Genomic DNA, 26524 nt, shown 5'->3' with positions numbered 1-26524 from the left:
CCCCTGACTTTAAACAATCCAGTTCTCTGATTGGTCCTCTGGTCAGGTGTTTGGTTACCCTTTTCAGGTAAAAGAAACTTAACCCTTACCTTACCTATCTACTTATGACAGGTTTATAGATGAAAAACTGACATTTGAATGAGAAATTTCACAGTGGATGCTATCAATTGCACATATTCCAGGTTCATTAAGTCTTGTGCTAGTGGAGTGAAACGCATTAAACCAAAGCGTGTACTATTGCATGGAATCTGATCATACATTCAGCATAACACCAACAAGCTTCCCTCCCCCTTATATTAAGCTACACTTTAAAATACCATACAATATACAAATATGAAATTAGTGCCATGTAAAAAAAAAAAATTTCTATGCTGTTTTTTGCAGATTTCAGTAATTTGTGTTCTTTTATGTATTATTAGCTACTCTTTAAGAGCAGAACATGCAGAGTCAAGGTAAGGGATAAATATTAGAATTATCATAAGACAGACTATTAGAAGACAGTGTAGCTCAAAGCCATTTCCATAGTGATTTACAACGCAGAATTACAGTGATATGAAAACCTTTGTCAGTAAATTATAGTGAATCACAGATGGCCTCTGTGCTCCTGTGAGTAAGTTATTTCCATGTGGGAGACTGGAAATATCATCAATGTGCACTTTCAATGAATTCCCCTCCCCCCCCGCCATTCCTGTGTTATGGGGTAGAATTTCCCACCAACTTGCAATCCTGAAAAACAACTGGGGTTTTGGGCCACACCCCCCCCGCCATCTGCACAGAGGGTGTGTGCTGCTGTACTATCTCCCAACCTACTATTTCTGTGCAGTCTATCAGCAGTATGACTCGACAGGCTGCAGTCCATGAGAGGATCTTCCACTGCCTCAAAGAGAAATCTGTGAAAGATAATGTTGGCTCAGTCAGTATTAACTTGTGTTGGTTTTCCCTGATGGTTTTAGTTCGGTGAAGAGGCAACTATGCCATATTGAGCAATTATCCTGTCATGTAAATTTCTCAGAAAGGCTTCTGCAGAGTTGAGATAAGGAGCATGTGGAGGAGCTGGCTATCCCCAACAGCCAGATTCACTGGGTCTTGACTTCTTTCTGCCTGGGAATATTGAGTGGAACATTTGGGTCTCTGTTTGGTACCTAAAATGTGTATGTGAATAGCTTGTATGGCATGGAGCAGTGTGAAGCCCCAGTAACTGCACTAATTGGAGGCTGCCCTGCTAACACTGCACCTTTGTTAAAAGACTAGAAAACAGAACAAATAGAATGAAAACTTTTTAGACATTGTAAAAGAAGACATGTGAGATTTAAAAGACTCAGAAAAGAAACTGATCAGAGGTGTGCTACTCATTTGGTAACTACACAGAAAAACTCAGCTGAAATATCTTTGAACCTGCATTGTTGTACTGACATCTTAGCTTTTGAACAGGAATACCAGCCTGTCAGTGTCTTTTTAAAACAAGCCATTAGAAGTACTCCACAACATAAAATGTCCTGGCAAAAGTGATAGCTTTTATCACTGCTTATTCTGCTTTTTTAGTGTTATATCCATATGAGAATAGTAAACAATATTTGGCATACCAGATAAATTAGCTCTTTCTTTCCTAGGTTCGTGAAGTGACAAGAAAAATTATTCATGCATCTAATGAGGCTGTTACAGAAGACAATCTATATTCTGATATCATTATGGTGTGGGGACAATACATAGGTCATGACATTTCATTCACACCTCAGAGCACAAACAGAGCTGGCTTTCTAAGAGGAGTAGAATGCAAGATGACATGTGAAAACCAAAAATCATGTTTTCCAATAAAGGTATGATTTAAAATGCATTTGTTCAAGAGAAGCACTAGTTGGCAAACTGGTAAAGTAGATTGTGAGAGAATGGTCAAGCTATTTTACAAATCATTCAGAAATAACAAAGCAAAAAATAATAGAATATTTGCAATCTGACTGTTGTCAGAGGTGTTGTCAGATGCTACAGGTGTGGTGCTCTGCTCTCTCTCCTTGTTGGTATTACTCGGCTGCGTGCGTGTGTTCCCTCTGTGTGCTGCCCCAGCTCTGCGCAGATAGCGGACACAGCAGACCCGAAGAGAACCCCCAATGACCACAGAGTCTAGTAAGGTATGAAGGCACGTCGGCCAGGTTTATTGCCATACGGACACAATTGCAGCTCCCCGTAGAATACTTAGTCTACCTAAGAGACTGTGTCCCTGCTCAGTGGACGCTGCTCAGTCAATGGTGGGACTTTCCACTGCCTCCTCGGCCGGACAAAGACACCGCCCCAGGGATGCATTCTTATACACAGGCACAAACAAATTACACATCACTCCTGATGTATTTAGGTGCAACCCCTTTACGTAGCAAGGTACAACCCCTCTACGTGGTAAGGTGCCGCCTTTCACCTTGTACATGTTGGTCTGAACAAAACAACTCTATCAATCATATTACCCTTTTGCCCAGGGCCGGTGCTAGGATTTCTGATGCCCTAGGCGCCGGGACATTTCGCCGCCCCCTGAGCGGGTCTCATCCACTCCGGCGGAGCTGCCGCAGCGTCCACCGGAGCCGCTGCTCCTTGGACCCCGGGGGGGGGTGCCTCTGGTTGCCGGGCTTGGGCGCGGCAGCGGCTTCTGACTGCGAGTGTCCGAGCTGCCGGACCGCCGCGCGCGCGCTCCCTACCCAGGGACGCTCCTGTGTTGCCGTTGCCGCTGCAGCGGCTTCCTGGACCGGAGCGACTCTGGGCTCCGCGGTCTGCGCTGCTTGGACCCCGGGGGTGCCCTAAGCTGCCGGGCTGCAGGCAGCTGCTGCTGCTGGCAGCTCAGACTATGCAGCGGCCACTGCAACCATTTAAAAAATTTGGGGGGGGCGCCGCTTTTTGGCACCCCCAAATCTTGGCGCCCTAGGCAACCGCCTAGTTCGCCTAAATGGTTGCACCGGCCCTGCTTTTGCCCCTGTCTTTGGGATGGGTCAGTCTGTTCCTTGTTATTTGTGTGGAATGTACAAGTATGTGAATGTTCTGATATCTAGTGTTTAGTACCTTTTAGGTACGTATCTTCTTGCAGCATCAGCCCTTCCCTTGCCAGCTTCTGTGAGCAGGGCCTGCCTCTGGCTTACAGCTTCACTTTGCTTTTTGTTAGCAAAGTCTTAACCATTACTTTAGTTCAGGCCTCAGGCCTCATACCGGGCCTCTGATACCAAGGTTTATATCTTAGGGCCTCCTCTTACTACACTGACATCATTAATTAGTGATGCAGGAAGGCAGATATATATAAATAGATTAATATAGGATTATCTCTCTATATATCTCCACATATACATAGGTAGATAAAAGTAGGATATCAAAGATATTTAGTACAAATATAATGATTTTTAGCTGTGGGTTTTATGTTGTAGAGAACTCTTCTTATCAGGAAAGAAAAATGTTGTTCTTATTTTCATGTATCAAGGTTTTGAATTCCAGTGAGGAAAGTAGGAAAATAGTCATAAATAATTCTCTTTTTAAACTGTCACTCGGCTGAAGTACAGTAATTTTACCCTGGGAAGGCAGGGATATTTCCATCAGCTAATACAAACTTTTGAAAGAAGGTGTGTTCTAACTATGTGACTAAAATGATCTTCAGAGTTTTGCAGAAACTTACATACATGGGGTCATTGCTTTTGAGAAGATGGGAAAAGTTGGACTTCAAAAGCTAGTTATTTCCTAGTAGGAAAATGAATGAGCTGGCATAGATACACGGTTCTGTACCATGCCTGATAAATTTATAAGTAAGATCATTCTTTCATGCAGATGATAGGTAGCAAACTCGACATACAGCTTGAAACTCACTAACGTACTGTCATGGAGCCTTACAATTCTACATTCTGTCCCGCAAGGATGTTCCCATTCCCACCCACCCTATGTTATGAATAACACTGAGTAATCTATACACACACACTCCAGAGCTTCAGTAAAGAATTTAATGTTCAAACCCTAAAACCGGACTTCAATCCTGTGACTGCTTCTACTCTGAAGGCACTGCTTCCACTCCTGTACAGAGCTTCCTAGTGATAAATTATGGATCCCCGCAAGACACAAGACTTGATTCTCAATTGCCCTGCACCTTGTGCAGTTTTTTATGCCCACTTTGCATTCATCTGACACTTGCATAAATGATTACGTGGAACAGGGCAATGGATGATCAGATCCATAGCCTTCTGAGTAGCAAGTGAGGCTGTTGGGGAGATCATGGAGGGAATTTGAGACTGTTTAGATTTTGAAAACAAGTTTTAGATGAATATCCTAACTTTTGGATTCTTTTCTTGACTAAGCTAACATCATCTGAACCTTTAAATCTGTTGAGGTTTGCCCACCTCTATTCTTCATTGTTTCTTTGATGAATCCAAACCAATGACAGTGACATTTATTGTAACAATATCTGGAAGCAGTTTGAATATTTTACTCATTCTATTGACTAGTTAGGCCTCTCAGTTGTGATGTGCTTCTTGTCTGGCAGTTCCTTTCCATTAGCATGGCGTAGATACAGTAGAACAGCAATCATCTTGAGCAGAGTCATCCATCCAACCCCGATTTTCTTTTTTTAATTTCTCAGGTAAGAGGCTCCTAAGAGATGTGTCCTTATCATCTTGAATCTGTTTCTTCTTGTTAATTGTATCCCTCAGCATTACTTGACATTTTTACCTGCCAAGACATATCAAACATGCCATGACACATCTCCTGGGAAGTTAGAAAACTGTGCGTTTTGAGAATTTCAAATGAAGATGGTTCATTTTTCTAATGGACCCTGTTATGTGCAGAGTGTTTATAACCTGAGTTTTACTTTCTTACAAAGTTTTAGAGACTTTGAGGGCAGTAGCTCACAATTCCTTAGAACAAAAAGGCACATTAATTAAGCAATTTTGAAGCTCTCCTTTTATAACATGTAAGTACATCCATATCCATTAGATTTCTCAGTTCTAATACCAGTTTAAGCAGAGCAGATGAAGATGAATGTACTTCTGCTTCTGAGTTATATGCCAAGTACTTTGCATGCACTTTTGTCAAGGCAATAGGAAACATTACACAAAGCAGTTCTTTACTGTGACCAGATGAAGCATTTTTCTAACTTTGAAAAAGGAGCTAATAAAATTTCCCTCAAGAATCAACTTTCTCCTGAAAGCTAAACTAGTTTTTTTTTCCATTTTGAAAAGTAAAATTAAAAGAAACAAACAAAAATACATGTAACGAACTGTCACATTCTGAGGTACAGTCCAGGTCACTGATGGGTTGTGTCATTGTTTGTCCATAACCTTGGGAGCCTCACAATGCTTTGTTGTTGTAACTCGCAACCTGAGCTGCTCCCAACCAGCCTATCAGCATGCCCTCAGTGTCTGTGCACTAGACATCCCTGGTTCAGAAGCTCTGACCCCAGCAGCCTGTCTACAGCTTGACCCCAGCAGCCTCTGTTACTTTGGGTAGGATGAGCCCAACACAATCCCAATTCCAAATTTTCCTGAAATTATGTGCTATGCAACGTCCAGCCCTCTCCTGGATAGTACAGAGAAATAATATGTTGGTTTTTTTAGTTCCTTTAAAGACACAAAAGCACATCACAGCTTATTTACTCAACTAGGGGTAAATATATTCTTCCCTTTAAATATAACACTGAGCTGGTTACTGGTAAAATTGAATAAATGTATTAATGAAATATAAATAGGATTAAGTGAGTTCAAGCTTAAGGAATGAAGATAGAAAAGGTTCCAAGTAAAACAAAACAAAATACAGTTCTAAAGGTCTAAAAGTTAATCTAGCAAGTTACAGACTTTGTTCAAGATATTTTTCTCACCAGTCATTCTTCTTCCCAGCATTGGCTGACTTCCCCTGACTTCCACAAAAGTACAAGGTTCTGGCTTCCCTTGTCTTCCTACGTGAAATAGCTTTGCCTAAACAGGGTTACCCCCCCCCTTGATTGAAAGACCATCTTTCTCAGCTTGCAGGGGCTCTGTTCCCTAGAGATGGATGCCAAAGATGGGTTTTGTCCTCGCTTCTATCTTCTGTAGTTCAATTAACTTGTTTCAGGACGCAGGATGACCTCATGCTGTTCCTCTCTTTCTGTGGGTTGGCCCCACCCATAAGGTTTTTATGGAAATGGAGCTTCCGTTGTTTCTGATTCCATAATACTTAATTAAAGACAGATAAGTAGCTGTGACATTTACTCCTGTCTGAGCAGAGTGTACAACCTAATATCAATGAGTATCTGTAATTCCTCACATAATGCTAATACATACAGTTCACAATTCTATTTATCACCAGTGTTTCTTTAGCTTTCACTAAAGACCTTATTCGATATGCTTTTATACTACAGTAATATTGTATACAATCTGTTGATTCAATTTCATATCACTTGAAGTTCAACCTCCCTGTCTCTATAAACCAGTAAACCTTTGCAATTAATTCTTCTGAAAAGTAAAACCCAGACCAAACTTCTCTCTCCTACTGGATGCAGATTTCATGCTGTCCTTTCTCCCACTTGCTATCATTAGGTTTGCTTCTATCCCTCATCAGCACAATGGGTCTGTTTACTGCCTATACATGATCTGAAGTAAACACACATTCTTATGTTTAGGATAGACCTGTTAAATAGCTCTTCCTTATATACCTGGTTCAAACATATTTTAGTTAGTTTTAATTCCAGAATATATTCATAACTCATAACTCATTGTGTACATATATCATACAAGAATATTAATGATCAGTAAGTTATTAGTTTTCAAGTGATATCTCAAAACACATATTTTGTAAAAATAAGTAAAGAATTCATAAATGTTAAGGCCAAAAAGAACCATTACAGTTATCTAGTATGACCTCTTGCATAACTCAGACCACAGAATTTAATTTGATTCCTGCATCAAGCCCATAACTTCTGGCTGAGTTAGTTCAGATTTTTCAGAAAGATGTAAAGGGATCACTTCATCCAGTTCTGGGATGGGATACCACAGCTGTTTTAACAGAGCACTATAACTCTTTGGGACAGGAAGAGAAGGGGAATCTTGTATCCAGAAACACAGGTTATGCACAGAAATGTAATTAAATGGAGAAATGTAATTAAATGGAGAAACCTGGCTATAAAAAACAGGAGTTTTCCTTTGTATCTTTCTCAGTAGAGATGTGCTAGAGTTGTTTAGTTTTTTTCTGAGCCCAGCAGCCTTATGTACAGTTGCTATCTGTGCTTGTGGTATCCACCAAATGAACTGCAGTAGTCAGAACTATTCATCCTAATCCCAGTCTAATTGAAATATATTCAGCCTTTTGTTTTAGAGAGGCACATATTAAAGAGGTTGCAGTCTCAATTTTCTAAATCCTACCTGGGCTTTCTGTCTCTTTTTTTTAAATTAATCTCTCCTGATTTGAGGGTTAAGTATAGGGAATCTCTTTCAAACCACTAGAATGTTTCAAAACAGCAGAAACCTTTTCATTACAACCACTACAAGCCCTGACTGATTCCTGCATGGAGCCCTTTCAACAATAAATGACAAAAATTGCCAGCAAAATTTATATCTTTAAAACAGCATTGGTTGTAAAATAGACCCATAATTAAATGGATAGAGAGATTGAGATGCTTTTTCACCCTCAGTGGTCACTTTAGGTCAGAGTCAAGGCACAAAGAAGCATTATTAGGGCTCCCATAGTGTACCAATTCTGTCCTGGTTTATTACTTACTATATTACAGTAGTTTCTAGAGACCCCAGCTGATATCCCCAATGTCCCATTATGCTAGACATTGTACAGAGACATAATAAGAGATAGCTCTGAAAAACTTACAATCTAAATAGACAAGACACAAAAGGTGAGAAAGGAAATTGAGGCACAGAGAGGTGAGATAACTTGCCCAAGGTCACCCGGCAAGCTAGTATCAGAGCCAGAAATAGAATTTAGGTCTGTCTTCTGAGCCCTGGACTACCCTGCCTCTCAGAATCTCCTGTACATAAACAGAGGGTTTGAGTTTTCCTTGCTATCAATACAGAAAATTTCCACAAAGCCTGAATTCCTTTTTAAAAACTACAACACGTCTCTTTGTGTGGTAACTTTCCACAGAACCAAATCCCTATAGGAGTTAGACAGTGCAGTGCCTTGAAACAATTCGTGACTTTCATTCTGCTACACTTCAACATCAGCAAGTTCTTTTGTGCATTTATAATATAATTTTAAGTTTATGTGCAGCTGACCCAGGAAAGCTACCATAGCCATGCTGGCTGGGTTGTTTTTTTTATTGTTTTGTTTTGTTTTTTAACCTCAATTATTCTTTGCAAAAAAATGGATTGATAGGAATATTCTTCACTGATTTTAGAGAGAAATGCTATTTTATATTTATTTCAATTAAAAAAGGATTTTTTTCCAGGTCATGTTTGATATAATTTGAAAAAATAACATAGGAAACCTTCATTTGCACATTGAGCTGCTGGCTGCACACTCCTTAGCCCATGAAAAAGTAAAGGACTTCATTATGCAGTTCTGCCAGTCCCTTAATGTTCATTACTGCTGCTTTCCTCCACTGGGGCACAAAGTGATCTGAATTAAAATTGCAGAGGCAGTTAATCAAAGAATATTCACTGTGAACTTCACAGACTCTTGATCTGTTTTGTTGTGGTCCTCTCTGTTTACTAAGTTAAAGGCCAAACATACTTTTCTTTCAATTACAGTATAACCAAACTCTTCCAGCCCTTTTCTGATAACTAGAAGCAGGAGGTATTCAAATGCACACAGCACTCTGTAGCTGTCAGTCTCAGAAGAAACTGTATTTGGAATAGAAACCTTGCCCTTTGCCCACCCTTCCAGCTGCAGAGAAGCAGAGACCACCATAGCAGCAAGAGACTTAATAATGGGGACAAACTCTAGACCAGAAACCCAAAGGAAAATAAATAATTGATTTTAACAAATGAACAAACAGCAAAATAAACAAAATATAATAACCTACCATTGAAATTATCCTACTTAGCTAATGGGGGAAAGTGAGAGGATTTCTTAAGGAGGCAGGTTTTAATAGGCTTAGAAAATAAACAAGTATTGCTTTAACATGATGATAGCACTCCCTACAGTGAAGAGCTTTCAGTAGTTAGAAAAATCTATTTAACAAATGAGATAAAAATACCAGCACCATGTAAAGCTGTTAAGCTCCATTCCACAGTTCCCATTAGCCTTTTTTCATCTTGCTTAAATCAGATTTTATCTCCATAACCCCCAAAGAGAATTCTAGCTTCTATGATCTCCCTCTAGCCCCTCCACACCTCGTTGATCTTTTCACAGGATATTCCAGCTGTCTCAGATTTGTGCCCATGTCAACACTGGTTTTGGAGCCTGCTGAACTAACTTGTTTAAATAACAAAAATCTAAGTAAAACAATGTAGAAATTTGAAAGGTAATTATATCATCTTGTAGGATGTCTGCAACATTAATATGTCTATCCATGCTTCTTTGCTGCTATAGTATTTGTTTGAAAATTGAACAGCAAACAAATAGGATGAAAAGAAAAAGCGGATTAGGTCAGGTGTCTCTTCAAAGCAGATGTGTTTTACTTTATCAAATGTCTGCAGATAGTTACCCTCTGGGGGATATTTCAGCAGCTTCAGTAAGTGGTACCTGTACTTCCTTACCAATGGTAAAAGATTAATGGGTAAGAAAGTATAGATTTTCCCAAACGTTCATAATTGTATATTCTTTGAAACTCAAAATCATGTTTTGAACAGCAGTTTTCATTGGAGCTGTGTATTTTTAAACTCCAGCACTTGATACATCCTTGTTATGGCTCACCATGTCTAATTACACTGTGCGTAGTGATCTGTTAGAATCTGGAAATGATGGGATTTTAAAAAAAAACTACAGGTCATAAAAGCAGCTCTGCATTAAACAGGGCAGATAGATTTCAGATATTCCAAAATATGATTGTTTTTATTTTAGTGATTAATTTTTTTTCTTAAACAGAATAGCTGACTCAGAGTTTCTTCTAAAATGTAAAGAAATCCTGTCCTCCTCTGCTTGCTGATTAAGAGGTTCAGGGGAGAGGCCTCCATGGTGCACACCTCCTAATCAATTCACAAAATGTCCATTTAGGGCATAATTCCAAACTCATTGAAGTAAAAGGGATGTTGATGTCATTTGACATCACAGCTTCTCTACATATTTCATTGATTTCAATGGGCTTTGGATCAGCCTCTAACTGAGGCAGCGTCTTCCCGGTCCACTGTACAAAGATGAGCTCTCTGAAGCTAAAGCTTTTGTACAGTCCTGCTCCGGACTATGGGCACCTTCACTACATATGAGTGTAAGCAGCTAGGTTAGCTGCACGTGCGCAAGCAGCATGGCTTTCTGAAATGAGAAAACTCATGCAAAATCTGTTATAGCACACAATGTTCAATGACTCATAACTTGATCATGTCAAAAACAATTTTTTACCAGAACTCACAGGCAATTCTCTTCAGTGAGACCTGTTTGATGATGAATTTCATGAGTTTAAGTCAGTCATTGAATTTTTCAGAAAACATAGCAGTAAATTGTTTTTTTAATGGAGAAAGGATATTTTTTTCACTCTGCCTGTTCTCAAAAAAGGCTAGACCGTTTTTGCTCGAACTTCAAAAACATATATACATAAATAAAGAACACAGAGACAAACCTAGAAAACTTTAATCCAGAAAATAGCTGTTTCAAAAAGATACGAGCTGTTTCAAAAAGATATCAGCAACTGAAAAGTAGGGCTTAGAATGGAAACCTTGATGGAACCCTTGGTGCAGTAGTCACTTCCAGTCCAGCTGTGTTATTTTCACTGCAGAAAATGTCTATTTTATTACACAGGTATTTGCCAATGATACACTATCGACAGGAAGAGAGTGCATGCCTTTTTACCGTTCATCTCCTGCATGTGGCACTGGTGATCATAGCATTCTCTTTGGAAATCTATCAGCACTGAAGCCGAGAGAACAGATCAATGGTTTAACCTCTTTCCTTGATGCTTCCACTGTCTATGGCAGCACACCTGCTGTGGAAAACAAACTGAGGAATTTTACAAGCAAAGAAGGCCTCCTTAGAACAAATGTACGATATTATGACAATGATCGGGAATACCTGCCTTTTGTAGACCAGGTCCCCTCTCCCTGTGCACAAGACCCCAACTCAGATGAAGCGGAAAGGATTGAATGCTTTATGGCTGGGGACAGCAGGTCTAGTGAAGTAATCTCATTGACAGCTATGCACACCTTGTGGCTGCGAGAACACAACCGCCTGGCTAAAGCACTGAAAAAACTGAACAGGCATTGGAGCTCGGAAACAGTTTACCAAGAAGCTCGCAAAATTGTTGGTGCTCTACATCAGGTTGGCTGAGTACTTAATTGTCAATTTATTGTTATGGCTCTGCTACGATTTAATTAGGCACAAAACTGAAAAGGAGTTTTCATGAGCTGAATGACTTTTTGAGGGTCATGTTACCTTCCTTGCTGTCTCTATTTTCAACTTCAGATTTTTGGTGTCAGATTTTCATTCTTTTCTCAAACATCTTGATATTTAGATTCCTTCGTTTGTTCAGATGCCATGCCTCTCTGCTGTCATTTTTTCTGGCATCTTTTACTGCCCTTTCTAGTGCATTTCCTCTTTCCTCAGTCTTTTCCTTCTATCTGTTTATTCTACTGAGGTATCTTTGCTCTTTCTGGCTCTCTTCTTTATAGTAATTTTGGAAAAGGAAGCAAGTAAAAAGTAGATAAGTCTCCCACAGTGTACAAAAGTTTGTCCTTCTAATGCAAAATCTACAAACAAATATTCTCCTTCCATAAAAAGACCATAAGCTTCACACTACCAAACTAATGCATAAACCCCTAGGGCATAGACTTTGAGCCCTAAAACTTGAGAAGGAGTAATCAATATGGAAAATAACAAAACAGACAGAAAAGTAAAGATACAGAGTTTCATATTAAATCAATGAGTAGAAGTCTTCATAACTAAACTGAAATTCTAACATCCACCAGGGTTTCACTTTCAAGAATTATATTCTACATTAAGATACTCTTATGAGATATTTTGTTTTCATTTTACGTTCAAATATAATGTCTCTCCCAACCATTCAGTTGTGGTTTGAAAAATCTATCCTTAGATTACAGAGTGTATTTATTGATTCACAGACAAGTAGAGCAAATATTTCATCCAGGTATCCAAATCAAGTAAAAACTCTTTACATTACCAATTCACTCTAAACTATGAATTTGGACATGAAAATTATATTTAAGTCATAAAACTAACTTTTCTTTAGCAGTTTTACAGTGAGGAAAATGGTTATTTCTCCTTGTTCACACTGATCCAGTCTCTGTTATGATCCATGGCACTGGATCTGAAATATCAGGTTTGGAACTTTTGGAAACAACAGGCCTTTCACGCAGTCTCTAATTGCTAGCAGCTGAAATATTTGTGACACCAGATTGTGGATTTTTCTGAAGCATAATAGGGAGAGAAACAGACTTTAATGATTATGTCAAAATATTGCTCTCCTTCCACCTGAACTCTCTGTTTGCAGTAAACAGAGAATGGGTCCTTCAGGAAACCATGTGCATTTGATGTGAGACTACTAGTTGCACAAAGAAAGAATACACAGAGAAAAATAACTCATTTTATTTGGAACCAGTATGTAATCTGTCTATTTTAGATAGTCAGACCATTAGCCTCTCTTCCAGCTCTCCCAAGTCAATTCCTTTCTCTGAAGTATGTTTTTTGTTTTAAAATCATTGTATTAACAAGCTCAGACTGGTTCTTGGTACTAGTTAGAAGAAAAGAGCAAATGAGAAATCCCCAAACTAGGCTTCTGTGAACGCTTATGTTAGTGAGTAGGAATATGAAACATCATGTCCTTAAACAAAATAGTTTGCACAAAGGCATTTTTCTGTATGACTCTGGGCTACTTATCTTTACCAGTATCACAAACTAATGAGATCAGCCTGTGGCATATGAGTAATATATTTGAGCTGATCTAGCCCATCTAAGGACACTCATTCAGTGGATATAATTGCAGTAGCTTTATTACAATGTTATAATAACTAGAGCACAGGCAAAAGCTATGGTTGGAGTTGTTTAAAGCTTCCATTCCAGGATTTCTTTCTAAGATTTTCATCTTTTTGGCTGAATATGTACAGATCTAGTGTCTCCCTGAGAGTGCATGTTTATGGAGACCTTGAACAAAACTAGTTCATCCTTTTTAAAAAAGGAATAAAATTTTTTTAAAGCACTATTTCCATTAGATTTTTTTTCAGTGGTGCTTTTTAAATAGCTCTACTGACAAGCAAATAGAAGTAGAAACTTGACATTAATACAGCCTTTGGAAGGGAGACGTGCCTTTCAAGGTTCTAGGAGTTTGCTTTGGTTTATTTATGGAGATTTGGAAAGCATGTTTCACACAAGTACAGTAGTTTGTTTAAACCACAGCAATACTTTAACTCTTTCATAATATTCTAAATGATGAGAACTGTGCTGTGTCAATGTTGTAATAAAATGTATTGGGCCCTCAATGATTCAGTGTTCAACCAAGTTCATGCTCAGTGATGGAAGCAAGACAGAATAATTTCAGTGTTGTGATACATGTGCCAAGATTTCTTTTGGGGGTGTTTAGACAACATGTCTTTTTTTTTCTGCACTTGATCACAAACATCAATGTAACTCTCCTGACTTGAGTGGGTTACTTCTCGTTTGTTCTGGTGCAAAAATGAGAGGAGAATCAGGACTACTGTCTAGGGAAACAGTGAAAGTACAATTTTTTGTTCCGTTAAAATAATTAAAATTCTAGGAAATTTCATATAATTAAAAAAAATGAAGAGAATGTTAAGGTTGCAAAGTTAAGTACTCAAATGCCAGTAAATGCTAGTAGCCACCTTAACTCTGCTTTGATATATCGTGATTATTTTTAAACTTAGGATTTAATTTAATGAATTTAGATTACACATGGGAATAAAAACATATTTTTACATTTGGGATACTAGATAGCAACTCTAACATGTGATTCCAGCTTTCTCTGCAGTTTGAAAATTAAGTAACGCCCTTCCTCATTCATATAGATGTAAAGCATTTCTTGAAGCCAGTGCCAAGGCTGTACTACAGACCAAAAGAAGATTCCCCTCAACCTGCCAAACCTGCCGTAAATTGCTTTGTGGGGCGGTAAACGCCAATAGCAGAACCCAGCACTAAGCTTGGAAAATAACTATCTTACGGTTTTGCTGAAAAGATCATGCAATTTCTTGAAGGCTTCTCAAACAACATGGGTCCACTCCTCCTATACCAGCCAAAAACAACCCACTTGTACTGAATACTATACCCTAACGCATTCACACCAAGGGCTAAACTAAGGTTCCACAGGCAGCCTTAAATTTGTCTTTTCCTTAATTGTGAGCCCTTCGTTTTGCAACCTTAATATTCTCTTAATGCATGGGCTGGAGAGTACCAGCATGGGTCTCCAGCTGGCCAAAGAGGAGTAGGTTACAGTAATCAGCACAGGTGCTCACCAAGTCATGAACTCGCATTTTAGCACTCAGAAAGAAAGGAAGGGTTGAGTTTGTTAAAATGGTTAGAGAAAGAACTGGCAAGATTTGGGGACAAGTGGTAAGAGTATGTGTGAAAAATGTAAGTCAATTCCTTCTAAAGAGCTTGAGCTCTGTGCCTCTATATTCATGTCCAGAAAGCATGCTGATTTTGATACAGAACTGAATGTCTAGAGATCTGGATTTTATTTATTGTAGGTTCTGCTGGAGATAAATTATGTGTGATTTTGGGCAAATCATTTAATCTGTGCCTCAATTTTTGCCACTTTAAAATGGGAATGATAATACTTCCCTATCTCACAGATATGTTCAGAGGATACAGTCATTAATGGATCATGCTTTACATTAAGGTTCCATTTATAAATTGTTTGTAAAGATTTAGCAAATATTTAGTAGATGTTATAAATATGTAATAGACGTGCTATAGAACTTGAGAGTATTATACATTATAACTGTTGTTACTATGGTTGGTTGTTACTGTGTTAATATGGTTCATTCCTAAAGTGACCTTACACAAATTCAGCAGATTCTACTTACTTGCCTCACAGCCCTTTCTATAATTGTAAGGAATTCATGCAGCCTGAGCAATGCTTGTAATTTATCCTGTTTGTAAGGAACTCATGCAGCCTATGCAGGGCTTGCAATTAAATTATAATACCTTACTCCTTATTGGTCTTTGCCCAGCAGAGGCCACCCATGCCAACTATACTTTACAAGAAGTTAGTGAGTACCAGTCTTTGCTCAGTGCAATGGCTGTCTGTTTCCTTACCCACTAGGGGCTGCGTTCTGTTCTCAGAATAAAGCCTGGTGCTGCGTCACCTGGATCTGAATCTGTTCTGAATCTCATTCTGTGACAATAATAGGCACTATTCTTGGTAGGCAAGTCATTTCTGTTTCAGCCTTATTTTTGTCCTTCTTTTGAATAGTCAAATTCAGTTCACATCTGCTTTGTAAGGTGATCGTTGTTTATTCTTCCCTAGCTGGACTGAATGTCTCTAAGACACAATAACAGTCCATTTCCTCCTGCAATGGCAATCTGAATGGGAGTGCTCTTTTTGCATTTGCACTCAGGATACTGCCTAAAGCCTTGTTGCAAGCCAGACTCTAAGGGCAATGTACTGAATCTGAGGAGCAAGAAAAATGAAAGTGCACCTGCAGTTAGAAATATACTATTTAAACAGAAATTTATATAAAATTCTTTGAGCTCACAAATTGAAGATGTATATCCCATTTCCCATGCAGAGACCAACTTAAAGCTCCAGGAAAGAATCTACATTTTAAACAGAATGACAAATTATTTTATTTTTTAGTGTTAGCAGTAAGACTTTGTATTGCACATTCTTGGGAAAACATGACTTCTGGGGAATTGTGATATAGTAAAATATGGACTATCCTTGCAATGGAAAATCTTTCACACGAAGTATGTACACAAAGGAAGCACCAAAGAAAAGAATAGGTATTTAGAAATTTTGTCAACCTTTTCAGCACACTCCAAAGCAGAGGCCAGCATCTTTAGCTAGGTTTTCTGAATATTAACCTGCTCCAGAATAGTAATGGAAGATGTAGTATGTTAATGTTAATACTCAGTCTGTCTTCAGACAAAACCATAAATTAAACCCTCTGAGCCACAGATGCCATTTTTCTGGGTGGGTGCCCCACCTCCACTCTACCTGAGGCCCCGCCCCACTTTGCTCCTCCCCCAGTGCCCCGCCCTCACTCCACCTCTTCCTGCCCCTGCTCTGTGCCTTCTCCCAGTGCCTTCTGCCCACTGCCAAACAGCTGATCAATGGGGGCTGCCAAACAGCTGATCGGCAGGGCCCCTGAACAGCTGATCAGCTGGTGGGTACTGAGCACCCATTATTTTTTTCCATGGGTGCTGCAGCCCTGGAGACCTACAGAGTCAGCACCTATGCTCTGAACAGTCGTGTATTGGAAGGCCACTAGCAACTCTTGGAAGCTTCTTGTTAGAAATCTGTCCCTTGAATTAAATTAGCTTATCAATTGCCATGCTGGCTCACACTAACGATCCATTTAATCCAATATTTTGCTTCCGATGGGACCAGTTGCAGATACTATTGAGGCTGCTCTGCAGCTATATGAACCCATGATTCATGTACCTGCTCACCAGATGTGATATACAGTTATGTAGGGAGCCCATTGTGAAAATTTTGTTGTCACTTATGTAGAAGAAGCTAATATATAAGGAATACTGTATTAAAAACACTATGATGATTATTGCATGGCAAATATGAAAAGAAACACGTCTTTAAAATCACTCACTCTGATTAGCTGGCACACTTTCCTTCTGTGTCTCATACACTGCTTTGCATATCAAATGTACAGAAAAATCATTTTGAATCTCTGCAGAGTGCTTAGACTTCTTTTTTAAACTTCAGCAAGAGTGTAAGTCTTTAAATAAATTTTATTGTTTCTCAACACCTCTTGAGACAAGTCCGAGTTAATTAGATTGTGAGCCTGCTCCAAGGGTTATGTATCAGAGATTCTGATATGCAGTTCTTGTAGTTTTATATCAGCTTCCAGAATTTTTTCCTCCAGAATCCTCCTCAGTTTCCCCTTTGATTTTCTGTAAAACACTTTTGCCTGGCACAGCACCACTACCCCTCAAACCCAAACCCTACCAAACCCCTGAATCTGCCAGCTCAGGACTCCTTTCCACTGTTAGCCTTATCATTGGAATGACCTTATGCAAAATTGGAGCCCCTGTCTTCAGCAGTGCATGGAGAACCTGAATGTGAACTGTCCTCCTCCTTCAGTCCCACTGGTGGAGGTGGAGATCTGGCCTTTGGTTGCCTCCTGATTGGACCTACCGTTGGAATGGGAGAGCAAAGGCAATTCATAAGTTGTTATGTCTGTATGGCAGAGATTCCCAATGCACTCGTGCCTGGAGTTGACTTATCACATTTACATCATTGTTCTGTGTTACTTTGGCCAGTTTGGGTTGCTTGATAATGAAACAAAAGTGCTCACTTTCCTTTCTCCCTGCTTTGCTCTGGTCCTAGAGATGTATTATCTCCTCAGTATCTCCAACCTCTGCTTGTCTCAGAAGGGAGGGTCCAAACTTGAGAAGTCCGTACTCCAGCCCTGTATATGATAGCACAATATGCTACTACTAGGCCCAGGGCGCCAGAATTTTTTGGGGGGCGCTATTTTGCCGGGGGGGGGGGCGGCACACGGGTCCAGTGGACCTACCGCAGTCATGCCTGCGGCAGGTCCACCGGAGCCTTTAGACCAGCGGACCACCCGCCGAAATGACTGCGGTAGCTCCACCAGAGCCTTTCCAGCAGCGGACCGTCCGCTGGCATGACTGCAGTAGGTCCACCGGACCCGCGGGGGGAGGCGAAATGACCGTCCGCCTAGGGCGTCAGAAATCCTGGCGCCGCTCCTGACTAGGCCACAAAGTTGACTTGAAACCTAAAGTTACAACTGGAGCTAACAGTACCTGTGTGTGTGATAAGTGTTGGCAAATGTAAAAATTTTAAATGACAACCACACTACTAATTTCCCGCAATTAAAAAAAAATTATTTGACAGATAGTACGCAAGGAAAATCTAATCTAATCAAGCAGCTGTGCAGTCTTGAGAGAGCATCTTTCTTATATGAATATAACTAATTTAGAAACGTGCATGAGTGGAAGCTGAAAAAGAATGTGCAACAGCTGCCCATACTGCTCTGTGTAGAGTGACTGTTGGCAAATATGCAGTGTCATATCTTGTAGAGTTCATTGGAGCTTACTTTTCTATGTGACATATCCAAGATAATGAAACCTAATATCTGATGAGACTATGTTATCCCTGCTTGATTCTCAATATGCATTATATCAAGCTTCTAATGTATTTGTCTGGTCAATTTACTGCATATTCTATCAAACTTAAAATCTATTTTGAAAAAAGAACAGGAGTACTTGTAGCGCCTTAGAGACTAACAAATTTATTTCAGCATAAGCTTTCATGAGCTACAGCTCACTTCTTTGGAATGCATAGAATGAACACACAGACAGGAGATATTTATACGTACAGAGAACATGAAAAGGTGAAAGTATGCATACCAACAGGAAGAGTCTAATCAATTGAGATGAGCTATCATCACAGGAGAAAAAAAAACTTTTGAAGTGAAATTAAGATGACCCATAGAAGGTGGGAGGAGAACTTACATAGGAAATAGATTCAATTAGTATAATACCCAACCTTTCCCGTCTCTGTTTAAGCCTGAGTTAATTGTATTTAATTTGCATATTAATTCGAGTTCAGCACTCTGTCTTTGGAGTCTGTTTTTGAAGTTTTTTGTTGCAAAATTGCCACCTTCAAGTCTGTCACTGAGTGGTTAGAGAGGCTGAAGTGTTCTCCCAATGGTTTTTGAATGTTGTGATTCCTGATGTCAGATTTGTGTCTGTTTATTTTTTGCATAGAGACTGTCCGGTTTGGCCAATGTACATTGCAGAGGAGCATTGCTGGCACATGATGGCATATATCATGTTGGTAGATGTGCAGGTGAATGAGCCCCTGATGCGTGCCTGATGTGATTAGGTCCTGTGATGGTGTCACTTGAATAGATATGTGGACAGAGCTGGCATCGGGCTTTTTGCAGGATAGGTTCTTGGGTTAGTGTTTATGTTGCATGGTGTGCGGTTGCTGGTGAGTATTTGCTTCAGGTTGGGAGGCTGTCTATAAGCGAGGACTGGCCTGTCTCCCAAAATCTGTGAGAGTGAGGGATCATCTTTAAGGATAGGTTGTAGATCTTTGATGATGCGCTGGAGAGGTTTTAGTTGGGGGCTGTAGGTGATGGCTAGTGGCGTTCTGTTGTTTTCTTTGTTAGTCTCTAAGGTGCCACAACTACTCCTGTTCTTTTTGCGGATACAGACTAACACGGCTGCTACTCTGAAACCAATCTATTTTGAGTTCACTATACTTCATATTCATCCCATTATGCTTTAATAAGTTCAAATGTAATCTTTAATCTGTAATGCAGTTTCATTTTATTCAGTGCAATATACCATTTTTTCGGAGGGGGAGGTCAGTATTACTAATAAGCTTTTTTATATGCTTCAGTAATGCTATTACATTATAAAAGCACTTGATAGGAGATGTTTATCAACATTTCTATTATACAATCTGATTTGTGGGGGTCTTTATATTGGCTGCAATTTTATATCAAATGTCTATCAAAGGATTCTGGGAGTAACCATTTAAACATGTGACTGAAAACAAAATCTGTTCATCGTTTATGCTGATTTAGTTTAAAGGCTCAGTAGTTTATGCTGTCCCAATCCAATTTTTAGGATTTAAATCAATGCTGGGGATATGGGAGTTCTCAAGCTCATTGAAGTCCAAGGGAGCTATTACAGACATCATCGGTAATCTGTCCATGCCAGGCTTTGATCTAGTGGTTGCACCAATAGATGTGGGAGCCTGGATTGCTGGGTCCTATTCCTAGCCCTGCCACTGACTCTCTGTATGACCTTGGGCAAGTGATTTAAGTTCTTTTTACCCTTCTGCAAAATGAAGACAAAGTACTTACGTACCTCACAGGGTTGTTGAAAGTGTTAATTAATTAATGCTTGTAAAATGCTTAGAGATCACTGAATGGAAATGTACTATACTAGTGGGAAGCATTATTATACTATGTAAATATTAACTGAGATTTTTTTTCTTTCTTTTAGATTATTACTCTAAGAGACTATATTCCAAAAATCATTGGCCTAGAGGCTTTTAATCAGTATCTTGGTCTGTATAAAGGCTATGATCACAAAATAAATCCCACAGCTTCAAATGTATTTTCTACAGCTGCTTTTCGATTTGGTCATGCAACAATACATCCAATAATAAAGAGACTTAATGCTCAGTATCAAGATGACCCAGACCTCCCAAACCTTCATATGCATGAAGCTTTTTTTAGTCCCTGGAGACTCATTAAAGAAGGTATGTTTTTATGTGGACTACATCTTTTCCCATTTTTGCATCATTTTTTCAAACCTCTTCATAATTGCCTTTCAAAATCTTATAAAATCAAGAATATTCATTTAATTGCATCATTGGTTCAGGTTAGTGAACAGTGCCCAAAGAATTAATATCAACTAGGACAATATATTTTTGCTATCTAGTCTTTTGAGACACACAAACACCATTCATTAGAAACATCTCATTCATTTCATATAATCAGTCTGTTAGCAATGTTTCTGCTGTCTTAAGAAACAGACAGTGCCTCTTAACTGCATTATTATTTTCTTTTCAAAATGGAGCACATCATTGTTTTGTTTGAATTTAAAGACATTTAGGGTGAATACTTTAAAAAATGTTGAGAGAAAAGTGCATGCAGAAATATTAAGAAAATGTATAATGATTTTGTTTTCACATGTACTTTGACACTGCATTGATTTTATGTTTTAAAGGAGGTTTAGACCCTTTACTAAGAGGTATTCTAGCAAAGTCAGCAAAACTACTGATGCAGGATCAAATGATGAATGAAGAATTAACAGAAAGGCTTGTTGTATTGTCGAATAACGGGTCATTGGACTTGGCATCATTAAATTTACAGCGTGGACGTGATCATGGACTCCCAGGTCTATTAATTTTTTCTAGATTTTCTATGCTAATGATTGAGACATCACTACTTGTATTTGAATCATACTGGAAATTTACCAACATGGTTATTAAGTGAAAGCTTTGTCTAGTTAAACAGAGATGTTACCGCAGTCTCTTTTAGGAATACACAACAAGAGTAAAAAGTAGCTATAATGAAGACAAAATATTCAGTAGCAATAGACATGAAAACAACCTCCTTAGTTTGAAAGGGACAAACCGTAATGCAGGGGGCTACTGTACATATCTGGAGTGGCTTTTTAGTAACTATGACTTTTATTAGAATTGGTCAACATTTTTCAAATCTCAAAATTTTAAATTTTATTTTAAAAAGTCACAACAATTGTTATAATTTTCCCCTATGCTTTTCAATGAGCTCTACCTATTAGGTTTTTCTAAAAAATAAAGGACAACCATAAACCTTCAGTTTAAATTATTTTTATTTGAGCTTAAGGAGAACAATATGGAGAAAGAAAAAACATCTCTATGGGTTGGGCTACACTGCAGGTGCAGAATGTAATTTCGACTTCAGGCTGACATACAAGCACTAGCTTTGATTGTGCTAGTGCACTAAAAGTAGCAGTTTGGCCACGGCAGCATGAGCAGCAACCTGAGCTAGCCACTTGAGTACTGTCCCATCTGATATCCTATGTTTGTACTTGGGTTGCTAGCATAAGCTGCTGCCCATGCTGCCACAGCTGCATTGCTATTTTTACCATCCAAGAGCAAAGCTAGAGCATATATAGGTGAGCGAGGCATTACATCACTAAGGACAGTGAAGACCTACCCAAAAGGAAATGCATAGTGTGTGTATGTGTCTCTTCTGTCTCTGCAGACAGGCGTAGCTCAGAAATGGAGAAGTGCAGTGCACAGAAAACGAAGGCATTGAAGTGTCTAATGCTCAGTGGCTGAAGCAGACATAGGGCAGTCCGGAGTCATGATCAAGTAGTGTCTGGGTGGTCTAGTAGCCAGGAGGGCAATCAGTATTAGAACTACTCCCAAGCAATGGCCGGCATTCTTTCAGGAGGTCGGTAGCTGGGGGATCCAAACGAAGGGGCGAGGTGGCAAGACAGGGCAAGGCAGTTTAGGCAACAACCAGCAGGCAATGGTCTGATGCTCAGACAGTTTCCTCTTCCTGATGGGATCTTTATATAGTCCAGGTATACCATGGGAATGCTGTCTATCCTGCCAATCTGGGAGTTGGGGTGTGGCTGCTTGAGCTGTAGGCACTTAGCAAAGGCTGCTGGTCAGGTGTGGTGATTCATCATTACCACTGTAGTGTGGAGGCTACAGATGCCATCTAAGGACCTCAATAGGCCTCATTTTGATTCTGGTTTCCTGACATCACAGTTAACACGCTACTAATGCCCTTCCTGAGAAGTATCATTAGATGCCATTGATTCACCAAAATGGTTTTAATAGTTTAGTTCTTCCAGACAGAGGAAGAGAAAATATCATTTTTATATTATGAAGCAATTCTCATCCTCCTTCATTTTCCCTTGTTCTGGTATCAGCATGACACACTATTACCTCTGCTGCTTGCACTGACCTGACCCTGTGGTGTGTCTGAAATTTGTTCTTCATTCACTCATTTCTTTAATTCTAAGAGGCAACTTTGCAGCTGCAGGCAATATAGTAAGACTTTTACTGAGCGGTTATTTTGAGGTCTATGTTTCTTTCTCCCTTTCTTTAATTAAAAATTAGATTCAAGGTACAAATGAATGAATTAAAACTTTTCATTCTAAGTTGCACTAGCCACAAACTTTTGAATTTTCCTTTGGCTTTGTCATCAAGTCTTCAGAATTTTTAGAAATGGAAATGTTATTTTATACCTAATTTACCTTCATTAACAAAATGTAGCTTCAATATAGCTAAAAGGCCATATCTTGCTACCCTTACTCACACTAAGTAGTACCTCACTCTGTGAATATGCCAATTGATTTCAACCAATTCTATTAGGTCTATTTTCAGAGGGAGATGCTAGCTGGTGCGAGTAATGGTATCAGAATCTGGCTCCTATAAATGAGTTCGTTTTGGGCGTTATGTTAAATTGTCAGATTTCAAGGCTAATCTCTCTCTAAACTTAATATCCTTAGGTTACAATGACTGGCGAGAATTCTGCGGTTTACCAAGACTGGAAACTCAAACTGACCTGAACACAGTAATAGCTAATGGGAAGGTAGCTGAAAAAATCATGGAATTGTACAGCAATCCAAACAATATTGATGTTTGGCTTGGTGGCCTAGCAGAAAACTTCCTCCCAGGTGCTAGAACTGGCCCACTGTTTGCATGTATAATTGGAAAGCAAATGAAAGCCCTGAGGGAAGGTGATCGGTAAGTGTATTTATATTGTTTATTTGTACATAGCACCTCAAAGGGTGTTGGGCACTTCACAGATATGAGAAGACAGGTTCCTGGCCCTTATAAAAAACATTATGACAAAGGAGGGAGGAAAGAGGAATATGTACATGCATTTTTAACTTATAAATCCCCATCCACTGCCACTTTTTATTGTTCCTTAATCCCTTGTTTACCAATTTCTCTCTTTTTTTTCCCCTGAACCTTCTCTCCATTCTTCCTTTTGTTTGTATGTGGGCATGATTCCTACCAGCAAGGAGACCACTCCTATGGCACATTGTGAATGAACAGCAATCCCATGCTGATTTTCAGCAGGCTAATTCCTCCTGCACAGCCCCTGTAGGAGACTTAAGTGGTGCAAAAAATCTTGTGCAAGTGTGAAACTTCATCCTTGGAAAACAGCGTTTTACCTGTATAAGAATTGCAGGCTCAGGCTCTGAATGAACACAAGATTCAGTCATAGTAACAAAAACAGTCCATTTTTTTATGGATTTTAAAATCTACTGGATTTTTTTTTAATAAACAGATGCAACTTGTTGACATGAGGAATATGAAAAAGGGTCCATATGATCAAATACAGCTGGATTCACTCCGGCCTTAAGGAACTAATCCTGATTCACTTAAGGAGACCCATTTTATATTACTTATTAGATCTTTAGGGCCAGAGTCTCATTTAGATTAATTCTCTTTTCACACCCCCATTAAAGCCCTTTATATTGCCATAGGCTTTAAAAGTGAACTTTTAAAAATCTTAATGAACTCAAAGAATGTAACACAAAGAATGAAACATTGTTAAATGCTGTGCCATTTTTATGATCATGACAAACAGTTCACACAAACTTGTTTTAAACACCATTTCAAGTCTTCTGAATCGTTTACAATTTTACTAGCATTAAATAAGTGTATGAGAATGTTAGATATGATGGTTTTTATTGTCCCTTATTTTGAGTATATGAAACATATCTGAGTTTAAATAACAACATATATGCTTAATTCTGCCACCTCTCTGACCTTTCCCCCCTTCAGTTGACTTCTTTAACAATTTAACCTCTTAAAATAGCAATCAAACACAGTGGTTGTTTTGCTGCTAATAATAAAAACATTCACTTCCTTCCATTAAGTTTGACAAACCATTGGACTATAGAGACAGGGCATAATTTTGAGCAGGTGGGACTTAGAGTGAATGTTGGTAAGACCGAGGCAATGATAACTGAGCAGGTGGGCTCACCATAAAGGAAATTACAGACACAGAGCTTAGAAGAGTGAAAGAATTTAAATGCCTAGGTTCAGTGGTTGCTGACAAAGGTCCTTCTGAACATAGTCTGAAGAAGAGAAAAGTGAGAGGGGACATAACATTTTACTTACCTGAAGATGGTTATTATAAAGAGAAGGGAGATAAATTGTTCTCCATAACCACTGAGGGGAGGACAAGAAGTAACAGGCTTAAATTGCAGCAAGAGAGATTTAGGCTAGACATTAGGAAAAACTTCCTAACTGTAAGGGTAGTTAAGCACTAGAACAAATTATCTACGTAGATTTTGGAATCTCTGTTATTTATCTCCATCATTAGAGGTTTTTAAGAACCAGTTAGACAAACACATGTCAGGGATGGTCTAGATCAGTGGGTCTCAAAGCCTGTCGGCCACTTGTTCAGGGAAAGCCCCTGGCGGGCCAGGCCAGTTTGTTTAACTGCCTTTTTTTTTAATAGTGTAGACATACCATAAAACTGTAATTTGACCCATCCTAATGTATGAAACCGAGATTTGACCAGACACAGGAAAAGAAATTATGCTCTCCACCACGGAAATGAAGATGTTGAGATGGTCAAATGTTAGGACACTCTGTGATAGGAAACGAAAGGAGGTTGTGAGGGATCTAATGCTGGTTGCTCCAGTTGAAGACAAATATAGGGAAGCTAGGCTATGTTGGTACAGACACGTCCAGTGGAGACTTGAAAGCAACACTGGTAGGGTGGCCCTTGCGATGATCATGGACAACCAATAGAAAGGCCAAAGATTCCTCCATGGATCAAATATCAGGGACCTTAGTGAGACTATTTGTGCAACAGCAAGGTGTACAGTCATGATTTTTGGAAGAAGACTATAAAATTTGTTGACCCTGAATAGGGAAGCATCAAGAAAGCGGAAGAAAAAGATTGTGTAGGCAGGCTGTGATAACAAGTTGATTGATAAATACTGATGAAACATGTAATGTTTTGTTTTGGTTGTCACCCCTCTAGGGAAGTGAAAGGAAAATTCTATTTTTTTTAATTTAGTGACTTTAGTTTAGTAATACAATAGTCAGGTAACCTGATGATTCATATATTAATTGAGATACCAGTTAACAAGGAGTTCAAGATATCAGTTCCCAGATATTGATTTAAGATGATAAATCAGAATTGAGCCAGATTTCTGACTGGTTGAACTCTATCCTGGTAGGATCAGAATCTCTCAGCTACATGACTAACATTGAAATGATTCCCTTTTGAATTGGCCAAATCAAGTCTACATTTTAACTCCAATAAAGTCATTAGGAAAAAATTGTTTCTGTTCCATCTGGAGTTACTCCTTTATCCCTTGCCTTTTCTTATTCAGATGCTTCATGCTGTGTTGGGATTCAGAAAGAGGCAAAAATTCTACAGCTGATCTTTTGGCTGTCTGGCTGTAGACTATACTATGGCTTGTCATGTCTGAATTGATTGTTACCCCTAAGATGAACATTTCCCTCTCAAGCTAATTTATATATATATTGGTGACATGTCCTGTAACATATGTTTAACAAATTCTGTATTGTGGAGACATGTAAGTTACAAATGCATGGTCTGACTATGAGGTACAAGCAATTTACCTTCAAATTTATCTTCTAAGATTTTACTTTTATATTTATTATGTTTAATTAATGAAAAGCAATAACTGATTACCAGGTCTGCATATATGAATAGTGATCATCCTTGTACTGAAAATATCTCCATTCTTTATGGCTCGGAGGGTATCTGATTTCCTGGTGGGAGGAGATTGATTGTGAAGAAGGGAA

At 39.0% G+C, this 26524-nt stretch overlaps 1 protein-coding gene across 1 annotated transcript in view; it reads left to right on the top strand.

Annotated features, from left to right (window-relative positions):
• Positions 1-26524, top strand: part of TPO (thyroid peroxidase) — a 61165-nt gene that overhangs the window by 15849 nt on the left and 18792 nt on the right. The window contains exons 5-9 of the mRNA XM_075063470.1: positions 1611-1817; positions 10825-11340; positions 20215-20473; positions 20944-21114; positions 23230-23467. Of these exons, the coding sequence (XP_074919571.1) occupies positions 1611-1817; positions 10825-11340; positions 20215-20473; positions 20944-21114; positions 23230-23467 (1391 nt within the window). The remainder of the gene's footprint in view (positions 1-1610; positions 1818-10824; positions 11341-20214; positions 20474-20943; positions 21115-23229; positions 23468-26524) is intronic.

The sequence above is a fragment of the Chelonoidis abingdonii genome, chromosome 3 (assembly GCF_003597395.2).
Source record: "Chelonoidis abingdonii isolate Lonesome George chromosome 3, CheloAbing_2.0, whole genome shotgun sequence".
Lineage (NCBI taxonomy): Eukaryota > Metazoa > Chordata > Testudines > Testudinidae > Chelonoidis > Chelonoidis abingdonii.
The sequence above is the reverse complement of the archived record's forward strand: the minus strand, read 5'-3'. Positions and strand labels throughout refer to the sequence as shown.